The sequence below is a fragment of the Panthera leo genome, chromosome B3 (genome assembly GCF_018350215.1).
Source record: "Panthera leo isolate Ple1 chromosome B3, P.leo_Ple1_pat1.1, whole genome shotgun sequence".
NCBI lineage: Eukaryota > Metazoa > Chordata > Mammalia > Carnivora > Felidae > Panthera > Panthera leo.
This window is the reverse complement of record NC_056684.1, coordinates 106364046-106386859: the sequence shown is the minus strand read 5'-3', so window position 1 is coordinate 106386859 and position 22814 is coordinate 106364046. Positions and strand designations below refer to the sequence as shown.

Genomic DNA, 22814 nt, shown 5'->3' with positions numbered 1-22814 from the left:
GGCAGACAGGTGTTGAACAGAGTGGATTCTTAATGAGAATTAGCAGGTTCTTAGGCACTGAGCTGGCCTCCAGGGAGAGGGTCCAGACTGGAGGAGAGGCAAATCGGAACTATAGGAAGAGGTTTGAAGAATCAACAAAATTCTTGGTGTTTCGTGATTTCAGAGTTGAATTTATCTTGTTGTTCAAAATGTAAGTGAATCATGTTGCACGTTTAGTGAGAAGTGACTTCAGAGAGAATATAATTACAAGTGTTTATTTCAGTGTTCCCTCATGTAAGCATCAGGTGAGCACTATTCTACCTTGATAGCCATTTCTAAGTCTTTTTGAATTATGAAGTAAATATACTGGACTTCGGGAAAGGTTTTGTGAATGTGGGAGAAGCCTTATGCTATCTGACAGCTTCTCCCTGCTCTCAGTAAATAAATAATAGTATCCAATAATGTTTTCTATTTTTATACATGACTAGCAAATTTGGGGAGTTTTTTTTTTAATGATGAGAAATGATGTTAAAACACAGAATAGTTTTACCTTCCCTCATCTGGGTTGCTCTGGTACATTTGTGTAGTTGGAGATGTCATATTCTGATGTGATAAAAGAGGCGGAGAGGGATCTATTCCTCTGAGTTGCCGAAAAGCTATTTCTGCATGGATGCTCCGAGGATTATTTGTCAGAGTCCCTGCATTCTTGTTTTTTTTGTCTGAAATTAGGAATTGTGAAAGAATGAGAAGCAGTAAGTAATGAAATGAATTAAGTAATAAAGCTTGGCTGCCCTTGAGCTGAATGTATCCTGTACATATTTCATAACATGAATTTAAAATTTTAAATAAAATTATGGAATTGGAATATATTTCTAGCACTCAATGCTGCTTAAATGTCTGAGTTAGTGAATCTATTTGATTATTTCTAGGTAATTTTTAAAAATATAAATATCTAGAGCTGTGTGCTGTAATAAATGTACAGACAAAGTGACCATAATTTTTCAAAATAAAAATCGGGGCAACATAGTCAGAAGATAGGAGAGAAATTATAAGACTTTTCAAGAAAAACCTCAAATATAGTCACAGACAAATTTTGAAGACAGATCTGAGGATGTTATGGAGATGAATTCAGGAATGAACTAGTGCCAGGAAAAAAAAAAAAAGATATTGATGCCATTCCCGAAGAGGACATTGTACTGTTAAGGAGGCTAAAAATTTAGTATGTCCTATTTTACTAATAGTTATATCTATCAGACAGAAGCATAAAAATTCTCACCGTGACTAAAATCTTAAAGCCATTTAGTATGTAGAAGTATGAAAAATAAGTTAAAAAAATAACATCTTAACAAAGTAAATGATTTGGGGTTTCTTTTAACTGAGTTTCTTCTTGAAATAATCACACAGAACAATATACTGTTCTTGGTAGGTTCTTAGATCATTTTATAAATTCATGATGTTCAATTTTATTGCCACCAGTGGTCCCAAGCAAAGTGGAATGTTACAGGGAATGGAAGAGGTGAGCCCTGAGAGGAGTGGCTATCCCCACTTTCACCAACAAGATAGCCAGTGAAGATATGGAATTAGGGAATAGGTTTGATCTAAGCCTGAATTAAAATGTGTGTAATAGAAGGATACATTTCCATGCCCTGTCCTTTTAATATACTCCCTCCTTTCGAGCTGTATCTCTTAAAACTTTTCTCTAGTATTAGCTGCATGCTTTACTTGTGGTTTCAAGGATAAAATCCAATCTTCTCTTTGTACCCCAAGAATCTGTTGTCACAGATGTTTTTAAACCTCTGATTTCTACTTTTAGCAGGATGTACAAAAGAATTGGTTTTAGCAGTTATACGCTATGAAAACAAAGCCTTTGAAAATACATAATTCAGAAAATAATTGTGCAAGTATCACAAAGTTCCCATTACGAGCAAATGTTTAGTTACAAAATATTAGTAGTTGAACAAAACTCCCCAAAACTATAGACTCTAAAGTCAGAATGGCCACATGAAACTTGAACAAACATGCAATTTTAGGAAATGTAAATTTAAAAATGCAATTTTAAGTAGTATTAGAAGTCAAAGTGAGATTTTTGTTTCAAATGAAGTGTTTGTTTGCTTTTACGTTCATTCTGAAACTTTTTGTCAAAATACCTTCAGCTTCAGGAGTTAAAGTGAAGTCAGATCCCAAGTAATGGCTAAATCCACTAGGCAGAATTACATTTGTTATCTTCATGGGAGGAGCTTTCACTTGGCCAAATGACCCACCATCCATTGGACAGTTGGTAACAGGAATGAGCTACATAATAAAATAAAACCAGTTAAGAATGTCTCATTTCCAAAACTCAGATCAATAGATTTAGTCCTTACTGCAAGCCCCACTTGATAATTTAAAAATTTTTAGGTCAAGAGTTATATGCCTAAACTGAGTTGGTATGAGGCAGAAACTGAAACAGTCTTTTGAACCTTTAACCTCTCTCAGAACCTTATGTTCTGTCTTTTCAGATTGTACTGTACTCATCACTAGTATGACGGCATCTCCCTCTCTCCATAGGATCTCAATGAGGTAAGTGGAGAATTAAGAAAATGAGAATTAAACTTTTTCTCCTTTGTAACATTTTTTTTCTTTTTCTTCTTTTCTCTTCTCTTTTCTTTTCTTTTCTTTTCTCTTTTCTTTTTTACTGAGCAGGAATTTCTAGATAGTAAGCGTTATATCTTCAACATCTTTATAATCCTCATATTACCTCATCAGGTGCCTTGCAGTTAATTAGTTTTTCAAAAACAAGTAAATAAATGGAGACTAAGAAAAGCATCTTAAACAATCACTTAATGAATGTGCTAACTCTCTAAATGGTGTTTACATTTTAAGTTAGTTGAGGATTAAGAGGCTTTTAAAAGAATTTCAGGAATCAGCAAACAGAGGAGACAAGTATTTTAGGCTGGAGACTCTTGGTTTCCCTAGAAATTTATGCTTGCTCTGTCTTAAGACTGACTTTGTTTATACTTTTAAAAATATGAATTCTGAATATATGAGTCATCTTACTTAGAAATATAAGTGTTTGCCATTAGTGTAAAATGGCCAATTACCCTGTTTTAATAAGTGTCAACAAGAATGCAGCTTTGTAATGAGCACTAAAATATCAGGCTTTTTACTAAAGATGCTCAGTCCCAAATTCCCTAACTAATTCCTTTTTAGAGTTTCTTCCCATCACTAATCTAGAATGTTGTCAAATTTTCTTCTGAAACCAAAAGGACCAAAATGTTTTGGTTTAAAGGACAACTTTAGAGTTAATTATCTTTACTTGCTCTTAAAAAAGAAAGAACAGCAGTAACTGAAAGAAAAATGAATTAGACTGAAGTGATAAACTTGAAAAAGGATTGTTTTTGTGTCTTCTGAATAGCTAAAAGAAATGATGGCTCAATTTTATTCTAGCCATGAAAATAAACATTGTTATTGAATCTTAAAATAGATTTCTCTGGGGCACTTGGCTGGCTCAGTTGGAAGAGCATGTGACTCTTGATCTTGGGGTCATGAGTTCAGGCCCTACATTGGCTGTAGAGATTAATTAAAAATAAAGAAATATGGGTGCCTGGGTGGCTCGGTCGGTTAAGCGTCAACTTTGGCTCAGGTCTCAATCTCACCATTTGTGGGTTCAAGCCCCGTGTCTGACTCTGTGCTGACAGCTCAGAGCCTGGAATCTGCTTTGGATTCTGTCTCCTTCTCTCTCTGCCCCTCCCCCACGTGTGTGTGTGTGTGTGTGTGTGTGTGTGTGTGTGTGTGTGCTGTCTCTCTCTCAAAAATAAACATTATAAAATTTTAAAGATCTAAAAAAGGATTTCTCTAAAATAAAGATTTTGGATATCCCCCTTATTTTATTAACCATGTATAGACAAATCAAAAAATAATTTTTAATAAAATGCTTACATATAGAATAAGTGGAAAAATAAGTTTTTTTATATGGCACTGATTCAAATGGCAAGAATACATGTCTAGATTCACTCAAGGCATATTATCATATCATATATAGTAATGGGAAAAATCTGAATTCACTATATGAGAAATAGAAAAGAATAACCAAGAAGCAAGTCCTTTAGTAAAATACTTATCGACTAAAATTTGAGTTTGTGTATTTTTTCTGCTACATGAAACTAATAAAAAATATATATGGAAATTAGGATCTTTAAAGTTTCTCTAAGTGATTTCTTTATATGTAATTTGGTGAATTTATATGTAATTTTTCAAATTAGCCAACATTACCTTAAAATACAATTTATAAATTTTAATGTGACAGTCTTTATAGTTCTCTCACCTGGAGCCCTCACATATGTGGTATGGGAGGCAGAATAGTGCCCCCCCAAAAAACAAAGATGTCCACACTGAATTTCCAAAACCTGTGAATATATTACCTTACATGACAAAAGGGACTTTGCAGACATAATTACATTGGATTTTGAGGTGAGGAAATGATCTTTGATTATCTAGGTGGTCTCAGTACAATCACAAGAGTCCTTATAAGAAGGAGGGAGTCAGGAGGGTCAGAGACAGAGAAGATGTACGGATGGAATCAGAAGTGGAAGTGATGCTATTGCTGGAAGAGGACCGTGAGCCAAGGAATGCAGGTAACTTCCAGAAGTTTGAAAAGGCAAAGAACAAATTCTCTCCTTGAGCTCCAGAAGAAATATAGGACTAACTGCCTGTGTTTAGCCCTGTAAGACCAGTTTTTGGACTTCTGACCTCTAGAATTATAAGATAATAAATTTGTGTTGTTTCAAGCCACTAAATTTGAGTAATTTATTACAGCAGCAGTGGGAAACTCAAGTTTCCTTTAGTTTTCCACTTCTGGAAGTAAGAAATGACTTGCTCCAGGAATATAAAATAGAGAGGGGAAAGGAGCCTTAGATCACTGACCTAAATTTTATTTGCTTATTTGCTCTCTTTTGAAAGACTAGGACCTGTGACAGTAATTTCAGTAGATCACATTAGATGGTGCTCTTTCTTAGTTAAGTCATACAAATTAGTAGCTAAGATTTTTTTTTTCACAAAGCATAATTTTTAGAATAATTTTTATAGATATAACCTACAAATGAACCACTTCCTTTGCCTAATGTAGATAATATTTATTAACATTGTACAACTTTAAGTCTTGCAGGTCTCTGTGACTACTTTGACCTATAATAGAAGCTCCTTGGTTAACCAAAAAATGTCAAGGTTGATGAAAAAAATCAGGGAATAACTAAGAATTGTATATATAATTCATGTTTATTTTTTAGATTTATTTAAAAAAATTTTTTAAGTTAATTTTATTTATTTTGAGAGAGAGAGAGAGAGATAGAGCAAGCAGGGGAGGGACAGAGAGAGAGGGAGATAGAATCCCAAACAGCCTCTCCACCATCAGCACAAAGCCTGATGCAGGGTTTGAATTCACAAACCATGAGATCATGACCTGAGCTGAAATCAAGAGTCAGATGCTTAACTGACTAAGCCACCCAGGCACCCCTATTTTTTAGTCATAAAACATAAATGTACATGCGCTCATGAATCTTGTGATGGCTAAGGCCTTTTCTGTAAGAGTCCCTTGATTGGTATTTTATCTCATTGTTCTTAGATAAAGCTATCCTTAATGTTTTGCCTACAACTTCCAGTTTTGGTTTCTTTAAAGTAGTAAGAATTTAAAGACATGTGGAGAAAATTTGAACACAAGAATTTTTAAAATAATTTTCCCACATATTGTGTTTGAATTTCTATAATTTTCTCCCATTTTTTACAAGATTTTCCTCCTAACCTATTTGACACTATTTGTGTGTGTGTGTGTGTGTGTGTGTGTGTGTGTGTGTGTGATTGATCTTTATCCAGATTTTCCAAAGTACCCTATTTTGGTTATCACAGAAATATACAAATAGTAATTTAGAATTTGCATTTATAGCATATCTGGCTTTTTAAGATAAAAGAACTGACATATACGTTTTTGACAAAACAGCCAGCTCTTGATAAATATGTAAATCTGCTGAAGGCAGAAGTGGGCTGGAGAAGAGCCTTCTAGTATCAAACTTCCAGTGTGCTCTGGGAATCGATTTATTTTACAGAAGGGATGGAGAGTGCTGGGTAATCCATTGATTAAGTAAAAGCATCTATGGTAATCTTTTCTTTTCAATATGAGTTTCAAAAGTGTTATTTGTTAACTGACTGATGTCCTTGCTCTCTGGCTTTCACTTACTTTAGAGGTTCATTTACCTTCTTAACTGCCCCACCTTAGTCTAGGTCTTCATAATCTCTAAAAGCCTCTTAACTGGCTTCCCTGCTTCCAGCCTCTTCTTTCTCAAATCTTGCAAAGGCACAGCTCTAATAAGGTTACTTCTTTGTTCAAAAACTATAGCTTTTCCGGGTTAAGTTTAGTCTTTGGAGGATGGTCATGAAGAATCCTGGTGGCCAAGGACAGAATTTCCTAATGGTATGCTTTGTGGCTTCTCTCTCTAAACTCTTTCATGTCATGGTCAGATACCTTTTTAGCGTTCATGGGTAAAAGGCACAATTATTCTGGCCGACAAGAAAGAAGCACACATCTCCCTTGTTAGATGAACTACATAGTCCAGAGTGTTGAGGTCAGAATTCCTTCCTTCCCTTCCTATCTGCTAAACTGAAAGAGTTTGTTAGTTTCTGTTTATAGAAGTGATATGTTATAGTTTCTTACCTTCTAGCATTATCTCACATATTGAGCAAGAGGTACACAGATTTTATTTTATTTTTAATATTTATTTATTTTTGAGAGAGAAAGCAGGGAGGGGCAGAGAGAGAGGGAGACAGAGGATCTGAAGCAGGCTTCTTGCTGGCAGCACAAAGTCCGACGTGGGCTTAAAGTCACAAACCGTGAGATCATGACCTGAGCCGAAATCAAGAGTTGGGCGCTTAACCAACTGAGCCATCCAGGCACCCCAAGATTTTAAATAATTTTCTTTATATCAAACTACATTATTAGAAAAAGGAGCTTCCCTGGAATTTGCATGTATGTATATGCTCTATTCACCAGATCAAGATGCTTTTGATAGTAATCACTAAAATAGATACTAAAATAGTCTACCAGAACATCATAGCCCAGATTTACCCAGTAAATTGGTTTTAATTTGTTAATAATCATATATTTTAAAAGGAAAAGTATAAATAATAGAAGTATTACCGAAGTTTTCTTTGCTTGTAGTTCAGAGAATTGAAATTCAGCTTTTGCCCTATCATCTGAATTCACAGGAATTCCGTCTAACATCTGTAAGTTAGGCAGCCGAAATATGAGCATGTGGCGATGTAGTGTTTTTCTGCAAATCTGAATAAAGTTAAAAATAACAATGTATTTCTTAAAAAAACTTTTATTTCAAAGATTAACCTTTATAGAGAAAGAAATTTAACCTGGGCACCAAAAATGACAGATAATAGCTAATTTGTAGTGTTAGCTGATACAAATATGAGCTCCCTTTTTGAAAGATTTCTCAATTTCTTGTTATACTAAATGAAGATTAGAACTTTTTTGGTAACCAAGACTACCATTTAGACGTGTAGTCTCTTTTTAGAGCATATAATATTGTTCATTAACTACAGGCAATCTCAACTCATGAATAGGATTATGCTATAAAAATTCATTTATGAGTAATTACTTTGAAACGTATATGGTATTTTCCCATAGGCACTGTCCAATTGAATTCAGTACACATCTGTTGGATTGTATAATCCATCCCTTCATAGTTTGTCAGCCTACTCTGAAAAATATTTGCATGTGTACATAAGAAGGTATATAGGAAGAGTTAACATAGTAGGCCTGAAACTGTTATCTTTAGAAAGGTCTGCTTGCAAGGATAGCTCTTGACTAGTTTTTGGTACTTGGATTTTGGAAGTGTTCCCACCATTCCTTAAGTGATTAAAGGTAGTTCACTGTGCCTAGACTGCTTACCCAAATGATATGCTTTATGGTCAACTTGCTTTCCTTCTGGGAGTCTGGAGTTTTGGTATGTGATGGGCATTGGGTACATATGTGACCAACTTCCAACAAAATTCTTGAATGCTAAGTGTAGTGGAATTTCCTGGGTAGAAACATAAACACATGTTGCTGCATTTTTGTTGCTGGGTGAAGAGTATGTACTATGTGACCCTTCTCTCCCTCATGGGAGAGAAAGAGCATAAGGAAGCCTACTTATCAATTCTCCAGACTCCACCTGTGTCTTTTTTCCTCATCACCTGGCTGTGAATCCTCACTATGTCATTTAATAAATTTTAGCCATGAGTACAATGATATGCTAAGTCCCTTGAGTTCTTTTAGCAAATCTCTGAATGTGGGGGTGTTCTTGGGGGACTGACAGCAAAGAAAAAGTATATAGCACATCTTGTGATCATGAAGAAGAGACAAAAAGAGACAAATTTTCATCAAAGGGGAATGAATAAACAATCTATTTTATTATTATTATTATTATTATTTTTGAGAGAGAGAGAGAAAGTGTGTGAGTGGGGGAGGAGGAGAAAGGTAAAGGGAGGAGAGAGAATCTCAAGCAGGCTCCATGCCCAGTGTGGATCCCGAAGCAGGGCTCGCCCTCAAGACCTGAGCTGAAACAAGAGTTGGACACTTAACTGACTGAACCACCCAGGCATGCCAACAATCTATTTTTTTCTAATGTAGTGTGTATATATAATAGAGGTTTAAAAAATGAACCACATTATAGGCCAGAAAGAAAGTCTTATAAATACCAAAGAATGTATAGACTGTCTCCTCTGACCAAAACACAGTAACAAAAATAAGTGACAAAGAGATAACAAAAAACACTTCATAGGTTTGAAATTCACACACACACACACACACACACACACACCTCTCAATCATTCATGGAATAAAGAAGAAATCTTTTGGAGACTAGATTTTAAGAAATAAAGAACAGGAAAAATACTACATATCAAAACTTTTAATATGCTGCTAAGCAGTGTTTTGAAACCTAAAAATGAACTAGACATCCTACTTAAGAATTTTTTTTTTAAAGTAAATTCCCTTTTAACAATATTTTTTCTTCTGATCTGTGAGCATGGGATTTTTTTTTTCATTTCATTGTGTCATCTTTAATTTCTTTCATCAGTGTTTTATAGTTTTCAGAGTACAGGTGTTTCATCTCTTTGGTTAGGTTTAGTCCTAGGCATCTTATTGTTTTTGGTGCAATTTTAAGTGGGATAGATTCCTTAATTTCTTTTTGTGTTGCTTCAGTATTGGTGTATAGAAATGCAACAGATTTCTGTATATTGATTTTGTACCCGCAACTTTCCTGAATTCATTTCACAGTTCTAGCAGTTTTTTGGTGGAGTTTTTCAGGTTTTCTATATGGAGTATGATGTCATCAGCAAATAGTGAAAGTTTTATTTCTTCCTTGCTGATCTGGATTCCTCATTTCTTTTTGTTATCTGATTGCTGTGGCTAGGAAATCTAGTACTGTGTTAAATAACAGTGGTGAAAGTGGACATTCCTGTCTTGTTCCTGACCGTAGAGGAAAAGCTCTCAGTATTTCCCCATTGAGGATGATATTGGGTGTGGGTTTTTCATAGATGGCCTTTATTACATTGAGGTATGTTACCTCTAAACCTACTTTGTGTCGGGTTTTTTATCATGAATGGATGTACTTTGTCAAATACTTTTTCTGTATCTATTGAAATGATCAGATGGTTCTTATCCTTTCTTTTATTAATGTGATGTATTTGCAAGTATTGAACCATCCTTGCAACCCAGGAATGAATCTCACTTGATGGTGAATTATTTTTTTTAATGTATTGTTGGATTTGGTTTGCTAGTACTTTGTTGAGGATATTTGCATCTATGTTTATCTCTGTTTATCAGAGATATTGGAGTGTAGTTCTTTTTTGTGTTTGGCGTCTTTATCTGGTTTTGATATCTGGTCAGGGTAATGCTAACCTCAAAGAATAAATTTAGAAGTTTTCTTTTCTTTTGTATTTTTTGGAATAGTTTGAGAAGAATGGGTACTAACTCTTCTTTAAATGTTTGGTAGAATTCACCTGTGAAGCCATCTGATCCTGGACTTTTGTTGAAGTTTTTTGATTACTGATTCAATGTCTTTGCTGGTTATTGGTCTGTCCAAATTTTCTATTTCTTCCTGTTTCACTTTTGGTAATTAATATGTTTCTAGAAATTTATTCATTTCTTCTAGGTTGTCCAATTTCTTGGCATACAATTTTTCATAATATTGTCTTATAATTATATTTCTGTGGTGTTTGTTGTCATTTCTCCTCTCTCATCTGTGACTTTATTTATTTGGGTCCTTTCTTTTTTCTTTTTGATGAGTCCGACTAGAGGTTTATCAATTTTATTAATTTTTTTCAAAGAACTACCTCCTGGTTTCATCGATATGTTCTACTATTTTTTTAGTTTCTATATCTTTTATTCTAAACTTTATTTTTTCCTTCCTTCTGCTGGCTTTGAGCTTCATTTGTTGTTCTTTTTGTAGCTCCTTCAGTTTAAGGTTAAGTTGTTTATTTGAGATTCTTTTTTCTTGCTTCTTAAGGTAGACCTATGTTGCTATCTACTTCCCTCTTAGAACCACTTTTGCTGCATCCCAAAGATTTTGGACTGTTATGTGTCATTTTCATTTGTTTCCATGTATTTTTTAAATTTATTTTTTTATTTTCTGGTTGACCCACTCATTGTTTAGTAGCATGTTATTTAACTTCTATTTATTTGTGGTCTATCCAGATTTTTTTCTTGTGGTTGACTTCTAGTTTCATAATGTTGTGGTCAGAAAAGGTGCATGGTATAATTTTGATCTTCCTGAATTTGGTGAAGCCTGTTTTGTGGCCTAATATGTAATCTGTTCTGGAGAATGTTCCAGGTGCACTTGAAAAGAATCTGTATTCTGCTGTTTTAAGGTGGAATGTTCTGGATATTTCTGTTAAGTTCATCAAGTCCAGTGTGTTATTATTCAAAACCATTGTTTCCTTGTTGATTTTCTGTTTAGATGATCATGTCCATTGATGTAACTGGGATGTTAAAGTCCCCTACTATTATTGTATTATTATCAGCTAGTCCCTTTATGTTTGTTATTAATTGTTTTATGTAATTGAGTCCTCCCATGTTGGATGCATAAATATTTACAATTGTTATATCTTCTTATTGGATTATCCCCTTTATTATTATATAGTGCCCTTCTTTGTGTCTTGTTAAAATGTCTATAATAACCAAAGCAATATATGTTTTAATGCAAGTCGTATCAAAATACCAACAGCATTTTTTTACAGAGCTAGAACAAACAATCCTAAAATTTGTATGGAACCACAAAAGACATTTAAAGGCTCAAGAAATCTTGAAAAATAAAAGCAAAGCTGGAGGGATCACAATTTTGGACTTCAAGTTATATTACAAAGCTGTATTAATCAAAACAGTATGGTATCAGCATAAAAATAGACAGATCAATGGAACAGAACAGAAAACCTAGAAATGAACTCACAATAATATGGTTAATTAATCTACAACAAAGCAGGAAAGAATATCCCATGGAAAAAGACAGTCTTTTTAACAAATGGTTTGGGAAAACTTGACAGCTACATGCAAAAGAATGGAACTGGACCACTTTCTTACACCATACACAAAAATAAATTCAAAATGGATTAAAAACTTAAATGTGAGATCTGAAACAATAAGAATCCTAGAAGAGAACACAGGGCAGTAATTTATTTGACATTGGCCATAGCAACTTCTTTTTAGATATGTCTCTTGAGGCAAAGGAAACAAAAGCAAAAATAGACTAATGGGACTACACCAAAATGAAAAGCTTCTGCACAGCAAAGGAAACAACCAATAAAGCTAAAAGAGAACCTAATGAAGGGAGAAGATATTTGCAAATGACATATCCAATAAAGGGTTAGCATCCAAAATATATAGAGAATGTGTAAAACTCAACACCCCAAAACAAAATAATCTAATTAAAATGTGCAGAAGACACAAAAGACATTTTTCCAGAGAAGACATATAGATGGCCAATAGGCACATGAAAAGATGCTGAATACCACTCATCATCAGGGACATGCAAATCAAAACCTGTCATAGTGGCTAAAATCAACAACACGGGAAACAACAGATGTTGGTGAGGATGTGGAGAAAGGGGAACCCTCTTGCACTGTTGCTGGGAATGCAAACTGATGCAGCCACTCTGGAAAACAGTATGGAGGTTCCTCAAAAAGTTAAAAATAGAAGTACCTGATGATCCAGCAATCACACTACTGGATATTTACCTAAAGAATACAGAAACACTAATTCAAAGGGATATATGCATCCTGATGTTTGCAGCAGCATCATGTACAATAGTCAAATTATGGAAACAGCCATCAATTGACTTATCAATTGATGAATGGATAAAGATGTCACACCAAACACACCCACCCACACACACACACACACACACACACACACACACACTGGAATATTACTCAGCCATAAAAAAGGATGAAATCTTGCCATTTGAAATGACATGGATGGACCTAGAGAGTATACTGTGAAGTGAAATAAGTCAGGCAGAGAAAGACAAATACCATATGATTTCACTCATATGTGGAATTTAAGAAAAAAAATGAGCAAAGGGTAAAAAGAGAGAGAAGTAAAGCAAGAAACAGACTCTTAACTATAGAGAACAATCAGATGGTTACCAGAAGAGAGGTCGGTGGGGGAATGGGTTAAATAGGGGATGGGGATTAAGAAGTGCACTTGTAATGAGCATCAGGTTATGTATTTAAGTGTGGAATCACTACATTGTATAACTGCAACCACTATAACACTGTATGCTAACTAACTGGAAGTAAAATAAAAACTTAAAACAAATAAAAGCTGAACCACAGAATCAGTATTATGCTAAAAATAGTTTTAATAATAATGTTAAAAATGTTTAAAAAAGTAAATTCCAAGAAACTGAAAGATGGAAACAAGGGTAGGACTTAGTGAAATAAAAAACAAATAAACCACTTGATAAATCCAAAACATGGTTCTTTGGAGATACTAATACGATAAACAAAATAAGTCTTAAGCAAGACTTATCAAGAATAAAAGAGAAAAAGTAAAAATCAACAAATTTAGGTATAAAAAAGGTGACAAAACATAAATATAGAGGACATTTTTAAAATTCAGGAGAATATTATATAGTAATACATTTAAAATTTATAAAAAATTACAAGTTTATAGAAGAATATAACTTCTCAATACTGACTTTTGAAGAAATAGAAAACATTACTAGATTTATAGCCATTAAAGAATTTGAATAAGTAGTTTAAAACCTAACTTCAAAAAATATTGAGCCCAGATTCAAATGAATGAATTTTTCCTATATATGCTAATTCATAGACTAGCAAGAGAGAGAGTTCGTTCCCAGTTAATTTTATGAGGCAAGAACAACCTTGATGAATTTAAAAGAATAGCATAAGAAGATAATTATAGGATAACTTTACTTATTTCCATAAATACAGATATACTACATGAAATCTTGGCAAACTGAATCCAGCAAAGCATAAAACATGACCAAATAAATAGTATTCAGCACTGGATTAATGACAGTTTAACACTGGAGTCTATTAATATAATTTACATATTAACAGATTAAAGAGAAAAAGTGAATTGCCAATTAGTCAAAATCCAATGACCATTCATGATAAAAACAGGTAGTAAACTGCAATTAGAAAGGAGCTTCCTTGGGGCCCCTGGGTGGCTCAGTTGTTTGAACATCTGACTCTTGGTTTCGACTCAGGTCATCATCTCATGATTCCTGAGTTGGAGCCCTGCTCCACTCTAGTGTGGGCTCCACGCTAATGGTGGGGAGCCTGCTTAGGATTCTCTCTCTCTCCCTCTCTCACTGCCCCTCCCCCACTTGTACCGTCTCTCTCAGGAATAAATAAAAAAAGGAGCTTCTTTAAAATGTTGAAGATTATCTACCCATAATGTACAACAAACTCATATTTAATAGTAACAATTTAGAAGCATTTTTGAAGTCAATAACCTACTATTAATGCTTTCATTCAACACTGTACTACAGGTCCTAGTCAACACACTAAGTAAAGAAAATTAAAAAAATGTAAGGATTGGAAAGAAATAATAGTCATTATTTGTAGATAATATGATAGTCTACAGAGAAAATACAACAAAATTTACAATCCATTAGAACTAAAAAGAGAGTTCAACAAGGTTCCTAGATAAAGAGTAGCATGCAAAAATCAGAACAATGCAAAAATCAGAATTGCTGTACTTCAGCCACAAATAATTAGAAAAATGTAAAAAGATATTGTTCAAAGTAGCTATTAAAACAACAGAATAAATCAAACCATAGATGATTAAAACTTTTAGGAGAAAACTATAAATTTTATTGAAGAACATAAAATAAATGTAGGAACATTCATGCTTATGAATGGGAAGTCTAAATACTACAAATATTAGGGGAGACTCTTATTATTACTTCTTTCTTGGTGGAAATAGCTCTGTGATGTGGCACTAGTGGGCTCTCTGAATCCCTCACTCTTCCACCAAGAGTAGCAGGGTAACTTAATTGATAAACCTGGGAAGATTAGACTGGGCATGTTTAGCTCTTGTCTTTCCTGTCTTGGGAAGGAATTTATTGCTAGGAGAATGCCTGCTGTTCCTCCAGCAGAAGCTCTCCTCCTATGTGGAAAGAATTCACTCAAGCATTTCCTGTTACCAGGTGATGATGATTGCTTATTTCTGGGATCTGTTAGCATACCCATTTGGCTTTCTCACGAAGGTAAGCAAAGTATTTTCACCCTCTATCTGCCACTGTCATATTTGTCAATTTGTTCAGATGTTAGGTAAATAAAAGTGCTACCTATTTAATCCTTCCAAAGCCTCCAACAGGAAAATATGGCAAATTTCTCCCCAAATTAATTTATATATTCAATACAATTCCAATTAAAATGTCAATAAGACTCTCACATAGCTTCAAAAGCTGTTTCCTTAAACTCATAGGAAGTGTAAAGGGCCAAGAACAGCCACGACAGTGAAGAAAGAAAAAGAGGAGAAGGAGGAAGAGAAGGAAAATTGGAGGTGCTTATTCTCCTGGACACCAAAACTTAATATAAAACTTTAATAATTAACACAGTATAATACTGGTACAGGGATTGACAATAGTCCAATGAATACAACATAGAATCCGGAAACAGATCCTTTTATATGTGACAATGGAAGATTATATTATAACAAGTTGTAAGAGGACACTATTCAATAAATTGTGCTTGGATAACTGTCTATACATATGGGAACAGATAAAAAATTCTCACATATAAAAATTAATTATATACAACTATAAATAAATTAACTGATAAATTATAAAAATAACATACTCACTGGATTGCCATAAACTGTAAGCTCTCTGAGAGAAGAGATACCATCAAGTTTTTCCAGTTCTGTCATATCCTGTTCCAAAGTTAATAAGTTATTATTTGGTTAGATCCAAAATCTTCAAATATACACTGATTTGAAGTAATCATATGTAAGTGTTGGACTACAGCTAGCTCATGGCTGAATTCTCCAAAGTGAGCTTGAGTGACAAATCCTGTAATGCTGATTAAGGACAGATCTATATACAATTAATTCAAAATGCATGATTGGTAAAGACAATATTCTAACATGGGATATAGGCCATATAGCAGCACTTGCAAGAAAAGACCAAATTTCTTCTCAGAGAAGTTATGATCTAAGGCTGAGATTATAGTTGGTTAATTCCCCAGAGGACTGACCCAGAAGTGTGGAAAAGAAGGTGAATCCAGTCTAAATAATTTTAAACACACCTTAGCCATAAAGGCACATGTGATACTGAATGGACTGCATCCTGATATATTTTCTGGGAGTATTTATAGTTGAAAAACTATTTTTCTGGTTGAATGACTTGTCTTCTGTATGGATGGGATTATTTAACATTGTCTATTTATCATTGGTGAAACTTTGTGAGTATATTTTAAGTTTTGCAAAATTATTTTTTATATGCTATTTCTGTAAAAATTTAGGCAACAAGCTCAGCTTCAGTTTGCTGCTAGTTTATAGTAATAACATAAAGTTATTGATATGCTTCTATTCTTATTTGGATTGACAAGTAGACATAACCAATTCATCTACTAACTATAAAAACATTTAGACCTATTTTAGACCATTTGGAAGTAGAATTTGACTACAGTGATTGATCTTTTCAATTTTGATCATAGAAGTCTCATAAATTTAGGAGGACTTTGGAAAATCTCTGACAGTCAGTTATCTATAGAGATATTATGTATTTGACCCACAGGTAGTTCCTATTTGTGGAAGCAAAGCATGACTGGAAAGCATAGAAATATGAAAAGTCTTTTTCTCAATCATCTTCTTAAATGAAACAGAGTATAACAGTGTTTAGTAGTGAAGTATTTCTAATCAAAGATGTCAAGATATTAATATGAGAAACAGAGTGTTAAATATGTGGATGATAATGCTGGTGTAAAGATATATCAAGAAAACTAATATGTTCATAATTGGGAAAGAGGGCTAATGGCTTCCCATTTATTTATTTATTTATTTATTTATTTATTTAATGTTTATTTTTTTATTTTTGAAAGAGGGAGCATGAGTGGGGGAGGTGTAGAAAGAGAGGGGGACAGAGGATCCAAAGCAGGCTCAGAGCTGACAGCAGAGAGCCTGTTGCAGGGCTTGAACTCATGAACCATGAGATCATGACCTGAGCTGAAGTCAGATGCTCAACATTAACCAAAATATAATGGTTGTTATCTTTTGAGTACATTCTCAGAATAAGCACTTATGGCAATCATACTAATAGCTTAGGTAGCAGCTAGTTAGGCTCAGATTGGGGCCTTTCATTTAGGGCAAGAAATAGCAATGGACTATTTCCTAGAGTCATTTCCAGCTTCAGGTGATTACTGGGATGTTTAAAAGTAGACACGGTTGTCTGATGCCAGATAGGGGAGTCATTTAGACACAGGAATCAACTAGGACTGTAAAGCTGAATTAAATAACTCACCTTTCAGTTGTGTTTCTGGTATTTTACTTGTAAGGGCAGGACTACAGGCAACAATTTTCCAAATCTACATTATGGGTCATGATGGCTAAGTGAAAAGCTTCACACGAGAATCTGTTATCAAGGATATGCAGTTTATGAAAGATTTTAAAGTAGGTTAATGTAGGGCTGCATATACCTTCATTTGAAGTGTTTTCCTAATTTTTCTAAGCCTTTTCCCTTCTATTCTAGAAGTCTTTATCAACCCAAGGGTTGATCTGATTGCCCATTTGTAGAAGTTGATGCTGGTGTCACCTACCCATGTTGGTACGAATACAGAGGAAAAAAATCTCTCCCCCAAAGAAAATTTGAATGGGGAGTTTACAATTTTGAAGAACATAATATTTTCAGTTAAACAGAATCTCTAACTTAACCTTTTTACACATCTCAGTTCATTTTTCCCAGCTGAATGTATGTTCATGTTAAGGTACTATAATATTAATAGAATAAGTTTGATGGTAAAATGATCAATCTAAGTTCTAGGAAAAATACTATTTCAAGAATAAAAATAAACAAAAGAGGACTGATCACTAAACAATCAATACCCCTTCACTCGGTGACGTATGTATAATTTCCCATGGTTTATCATATAGTTTGTCCATTAGCTATATTAAATTTTGATAAAAAATAACCTTGACTGGGCGTTATCCTGCTTGAGTTACTAGAGAGGAAGTTGTTACAATAACCATTCTGCCATTCATTCATTCCTGTAGGGATTTAGGAGGGTGCGGAGGGGGGGCACAGATACTCCTGGGAAAAAGCAGGTTCCCTGGTCTAATCTCTCTGTTATGCTGATAAATAGCTGTACTGTCAAATGGACCAATGATATATACTAGGAAAAAGGTCCTTATTTATGAGATGCTCTTAGCAGTACCTCCCTGGTTAAGGACTGCTTAGAGCAAATAAACCTAAAAGTATAGAATTATCAGGCATGGCTCCCTATAAAATATCATGTAAGCTCAAGTATAAAGTGGAGGTATTTCATAAATGAAACACTCCCTTGTTGTAAGAGATCACTCACACAAAATCTGTCACACATAATCTCCCTTGGAGATCTTATATTTCAATGTAAGCTAGACAGTATGTAGAAAGAAAGGATCTGACAAGCCACAGTAATGTCCCAGACCCTGTGTATCCTTGAAATTATTAGTAAAGCTTGAAACTGGGTATGATCTGATTCATGTTAAGTCTGATATGACAATCCTTTGTGTCAGTTCAGTTGCTATTAATGGAAAGATTTCCCATAGGATTGCAATTTTCCCAGTTTAGATTTCCTCTGAATAAAGCTTTGCAAGAATCATTGCCAGTTTGGAAGGCTTTTCTCAGATGAATGTTGTTTGAACCTTGATAAATTAGTTGTATGCCATTTTTCTCTGTATGTATATTTCCTAGTTGCTGTGTAGAAAAGGACAGTGCTCATGATTTCCTTCTAGCCTTGAACAGGCTTTTATATCACTATAGAAAAGACTTTCTAAACTGTAGCAAGTAGAGCCACAAACAAATATTGATTGCATAATTACTATGTACCAGGCACTATGCTATATACTGATCAAATGTGGGGAAGATATACTTGGTCTCTGTTCTTGGCTGACAATCCACATTTTATTTTGTTTTTGAGGTTGTCTTAGAGGTATAGGCAAAAGCAGTAAAATTGGTAAGAGGTGGGCTAACAGATCATCACCAAAGAACTGAGAGAAATGTTAGGGCTGTATAAGGTTATATATACCTTCAACCCTCTTATCTGCATACTGTGTCTGGGCAGAGAGTCTGGTCAGGCTCACTGGGACAGGACATTGGAGATAGGTTGAAATCTGAACAGGTAAAACTAAAGCAGGACCTTACATAAGAAAGTCTTGAGTCAGTAGAGATGGAATATTAAAGTCAGGTCAAGGTCCATTATCAGGAATTGAGTCAAATATCAAGTAGACCAAGGACATATGCCAAGTTTAAAGAACCAGAGGAAGTCTGGGATTGAGATGTGGAAATAAATAGCTTGGAACAAGAGCAGTCAAGAACAAAAGAGATCTCTTGGGACTGCTGGAGGAGCCTTAGAACATTTAGAGCTAACTTGTTTTTAGTAGGTGGATACATGTAAGGTTGGTTGGGTTTAAAATCTAGGAGCAGAGTGGACATCTTTGCATCACAGACTATTTATATGTCTCCGCTTCATGGAGTATTTACATGGCATATAAATGATAAGTAACACAGTAGCAAAGTTTTCATTGATGTGTTTGGAAGCTTTATGTTCAGAGGAGCTAAGTCTTGTAATTTCATAACAAAAAAATATGTTACCTGGATTTTATTATATCCTAGGAAGAGTTTCTCAAGTTTTACCAAAGATTGTAGTTTGCTCAGCTCTCGTAGCCTGTTTTCTTCCAGATGAAGTGCCAACAGAGAGCTTGGTTTGGCAAAGGCACTGTCATTAAATGCTCTGATGCGGTTATGGTCCACTACCAATTCTTGAAGGACTACTAAATTGTCAAGCCCTTCAATTTGACTGATTTCATTCCCTGAAGAAAGAGAAGTTATGATAATGTCAAGTGAGCCCAAACTTTTTGAACAAAGGTCTACCTATCTTCACTTAAATTTTTTTATCAAATGATTTTTTAAAAAGTAAAATGCTAAAAGGAACGTATTTCCAAGGAGAAATAGAAGTGCAGTTTGTGGGAAGGTAGCATTATCATCAAATAACATTTGCTAAAATTTTTCCTTTACGTTTGAGAGATCAAGATGTGAAGTATACGATGTACTGAATTGACCCAATCTGTCTGTTCAGTAATTAAGTGCTAAAATAGTTGGTATTGACAAAAGTAGATGTATGAAAGTACTGCAAAAAAGCACTGCAAAAGATACACTTCTTGAGTATATCTGATTTTTCTAATGGGTACTCAAATAGGTATATCTAAATATTTTTTAAAATAAATGAATTTGTTGTGTTAAGTTGGAAAAATAAACCTTAATTATGCAGTTATTTATTTCTCAACATATTTTTGCACCACAGCCACATTAAAAAATTAAAAATGAATGAAACATTACATTCTATAAAATCTCAATCCTTTACAACCCATTATTTCTCTCTACTGTAGCAATCGATAGCTTTGTAAGTATTAATAATAATGATAATGAGAGGACCCTTGACTTGACAAAATGCTTTTAAATGTGTTTTCTACTAGAGTCTCAAAATGGGACAGGGAAAATATTATTTTTTAATAATCAGAAAACTGGGAGTCAGAGGAATTAAGTGACTTGCACAGGGACATAAAAGTGGCAACACCAGGCCTGACCTAGACCTTTTACATTTTAAGCTCAATGCTGCTTCTATTATGCCACACTATATTTCATTCACTGTTCATCTTCCTTGTTTGTTATGGGATGAATTGTGACATCCTCCCCGCTGCCACCAAATTTGTATGTGGAAGTCCTAACCCTAGTACCTCAGAATGTGGCTCTGTTTGGGGGTAGGGTCTTTAAAGAGGCAGCTATGGTCATTGGGGTGGGCTGTAATCCAGTATGACTGGTGTCCTTATAAGAAGATATTAGGATACAGATACACATAGAGGGAAAACCATCTGAAAAGAAGTCATCTAAAAGCCAAAAAGAGAGGCCTTCAGAAGTGACTAACCCTGCTGACATCTTGATCTTGCCCTTCTCATCTCTAGAACTGTGAGGAAATAAGTACGTTGTTTGAGCCACCCAGTCTGTGGTGCTTTGTTATGGCAGCTCTAGCAAACTAACATATGACTGAACGTGTGATTCCATGATGTTGGAATTCTTCTTGAAATGTAACGTATTTCATTGAATTTAAGACAATAACAGTTGTCAAGATAGGTCAGTATTTTATGTATACTAAGAGAAAAAAACTCGGTTAGGTAAACTATGACATGCTATCCATTAATGCATGGTCAGATTTCAGATATGTTAAAAAATAAGAAGCAGGTGTCTCAGAATTGGTGAGCTATGGCAAATTTACCTTATTTTGTTCTATTCTTTAGAGAAATTTATAACATCACAGCCTTCAATAAAATTGTTCACAGAACTAAATCACAGACTTTGAAACTTTACCAGTGTCTTGCTTGTAAATGAAGTTTATGTAAGTCAGATAGAGAAAAGAGACTCAGTTGTGTTAATATATTACTTTCATGAAATTATGCATTTAGACTGTCACCTTTGATATTTTGAGGCCAGTGGTATAAAAATCATTATGGGATAGCTTCAAGTACTGAATAATGTCTGCCATAGCATACTTTTGGCCAGGATTCATTTTAGAAGGCTCATTAAACATATTTAAGAAAGAAAACTCCCAAACTATGCTGAATGTGATTTCAGGGATCTTACATTTCTTTAACTAGGAACATTAACCATTGTTTGAAAAACTCACGCTTATTCAACTAAATAGTTATATTTTAGAATAAATTTGACTCCTAATCCTTAAGATTCTAACTTGCTACCGTACAGCCTCACTCTGCCCTTCCCCCAAGATTCACCTTCCTCATCTTCTTGCAAATTTAACATAACAGGTGAAAGTTTGGTTCATAATCTCTCTCTTGTGGACCCTGGCCAGGCTTCATCTTATCATTGCTTTTATTTGTGTACTCCCTTTGATTGATCTCAGAATCATCTCCTCCTGTTCAGTCTTTAACCTAACTCACCTCTTTATAAACCTCCAAATATGCTCATAACTTCACTAGCCACCTTCTGACCTCTTACCTGCTTTTTAGGGACAAGCTCCTCAAGTATGCAACCTCTGTTATCTTCACTGCCCATCCAACCACTTCCCTCTACATTGTTTTCACTTTGATTATTGCTCTTTGCATGTTTACAAATCTGATCTGACAATTACCAATGTTGTTCTTTTTGTTTAATCCAGTTTCTACATTCAGTATTTTTTTCAAAGACCTTATTCTTCCTATCATTTGACTTTGAGGCTGTTCATCCTTTCTTTTTCTGATATTTAGAGTTTATATTTCTTGGGAAATCTGGCTGGCTCAGCTGGTAGATCATGTGACTCTTGATCACAGGGTCATAAGTTCAAACCCCACGTTGGGTGTGGAGCCTACTTAAAAAAAATGGCCTAAGGTCTGCATTTCTTGGTTTTCTTTCAACATTTCTTATATGATTGCTTTACTGGGTCTTATTTCTCCAGCCTTCTTAATGCTGGGTCAGGGGATTAGTGGGATGTATATAAGGGGAGGGGGTGTCTCCACATCTCTTTTGGCCTTTTATTCTTTCTCTGTGTTTACTTCCTAAGTAAGCACATACACTTATGACTCCACTTGTCACCTCCTTTGGTATAATTTTTAGTCTTGACTTGTGGTCCATTACTACTGCTTGAGAAAGTTTCCATTTTTACATCTCAAAATTGTCATAACACAACCTGATCATTCCTTACTACAAAGTAGCAGCCTTTCACAATGACTTTATCTAGCTTTAGTACCTCCTTTTTCCCAGTCTCCTAATGAAATCATGAAAACCTCTTGAACTATTTTTCATCTCCTTATATGTTTAATTAGTCAGTGAGTCCTAATATTTCCTTCTTTTAAAATGTATTTTGGAGTCACCTTTTACTCACCCTTCCCACTGACACGACTCCAGCCCAAACCCTTACTATGTCTTTTGTGTGGATAGAAAATGCATGTGCTTTGGAATCAGACAGAGCTGTGTTTGACACCATTCACTGGTGAAAACCATTAACTAGTGCAAACTTAGGTAAATCATTTAACCCCACTGAGATTCAATTTCTTTTTTTGCAAAATGCATATAAAATTATTTACCATGTTGAATTGCTGTGTA

General features: G+C 34.6%; 2 protein-coding genes across 5 annotated transcripts in view; both read right to left on the bottom strand.

The window, feature by feature from the left end:
• PCNX4 (pecanex 4) overlaps positions 1-590 on the bottom strand; it is a 64080-nt gene extending 63490 nt beyond the window's left edge. Inside the window, exon 1 of the mRNA XM_042943400.1 lies at positions 530-590. The gene's annotated coding sequence lies outside the window, so the exon portion shown is untranslated. The remainder of the gene's footprint in view (positions 1-529) is intronic.
• LRRC9 (leucine rich repeat containing 9) overlaps positions 1-22814 on the bottom strand; it is a 112460-nt gene that overhangs the window by 1361 nt on the left and 88285 nt on the right. Inside the window, exons 28-32 of one of the 4 annotated variants that reach the window (XM_042943393.1) lie at positions 19317-19534; positions 15332-15400; positions 7145-7285; positions 2127-2271; positions 530-698 (exon numbers count right to left, since the gene is read on the bottom strand). In XM_042943393.1, the coding sequence (XP_042799327.1) occupies positions 530-698; positions 2127-2271; positions 7145-7285; positions 15332-15400; positions 19317-19534 (742 nt within the window). Of the gene's footprint in view, positions 1-529; positions 699-2126; positions 2272-7144; positions 7286-7906; positions 8037-15327; positions 15401-19316; positions 19535-22814 lie in introns of those variants that run through there. The other 3 variants (XM_042943394.1, XM_042943395.1, XM_042943396.1) reach the window with 3 other exon arrangements.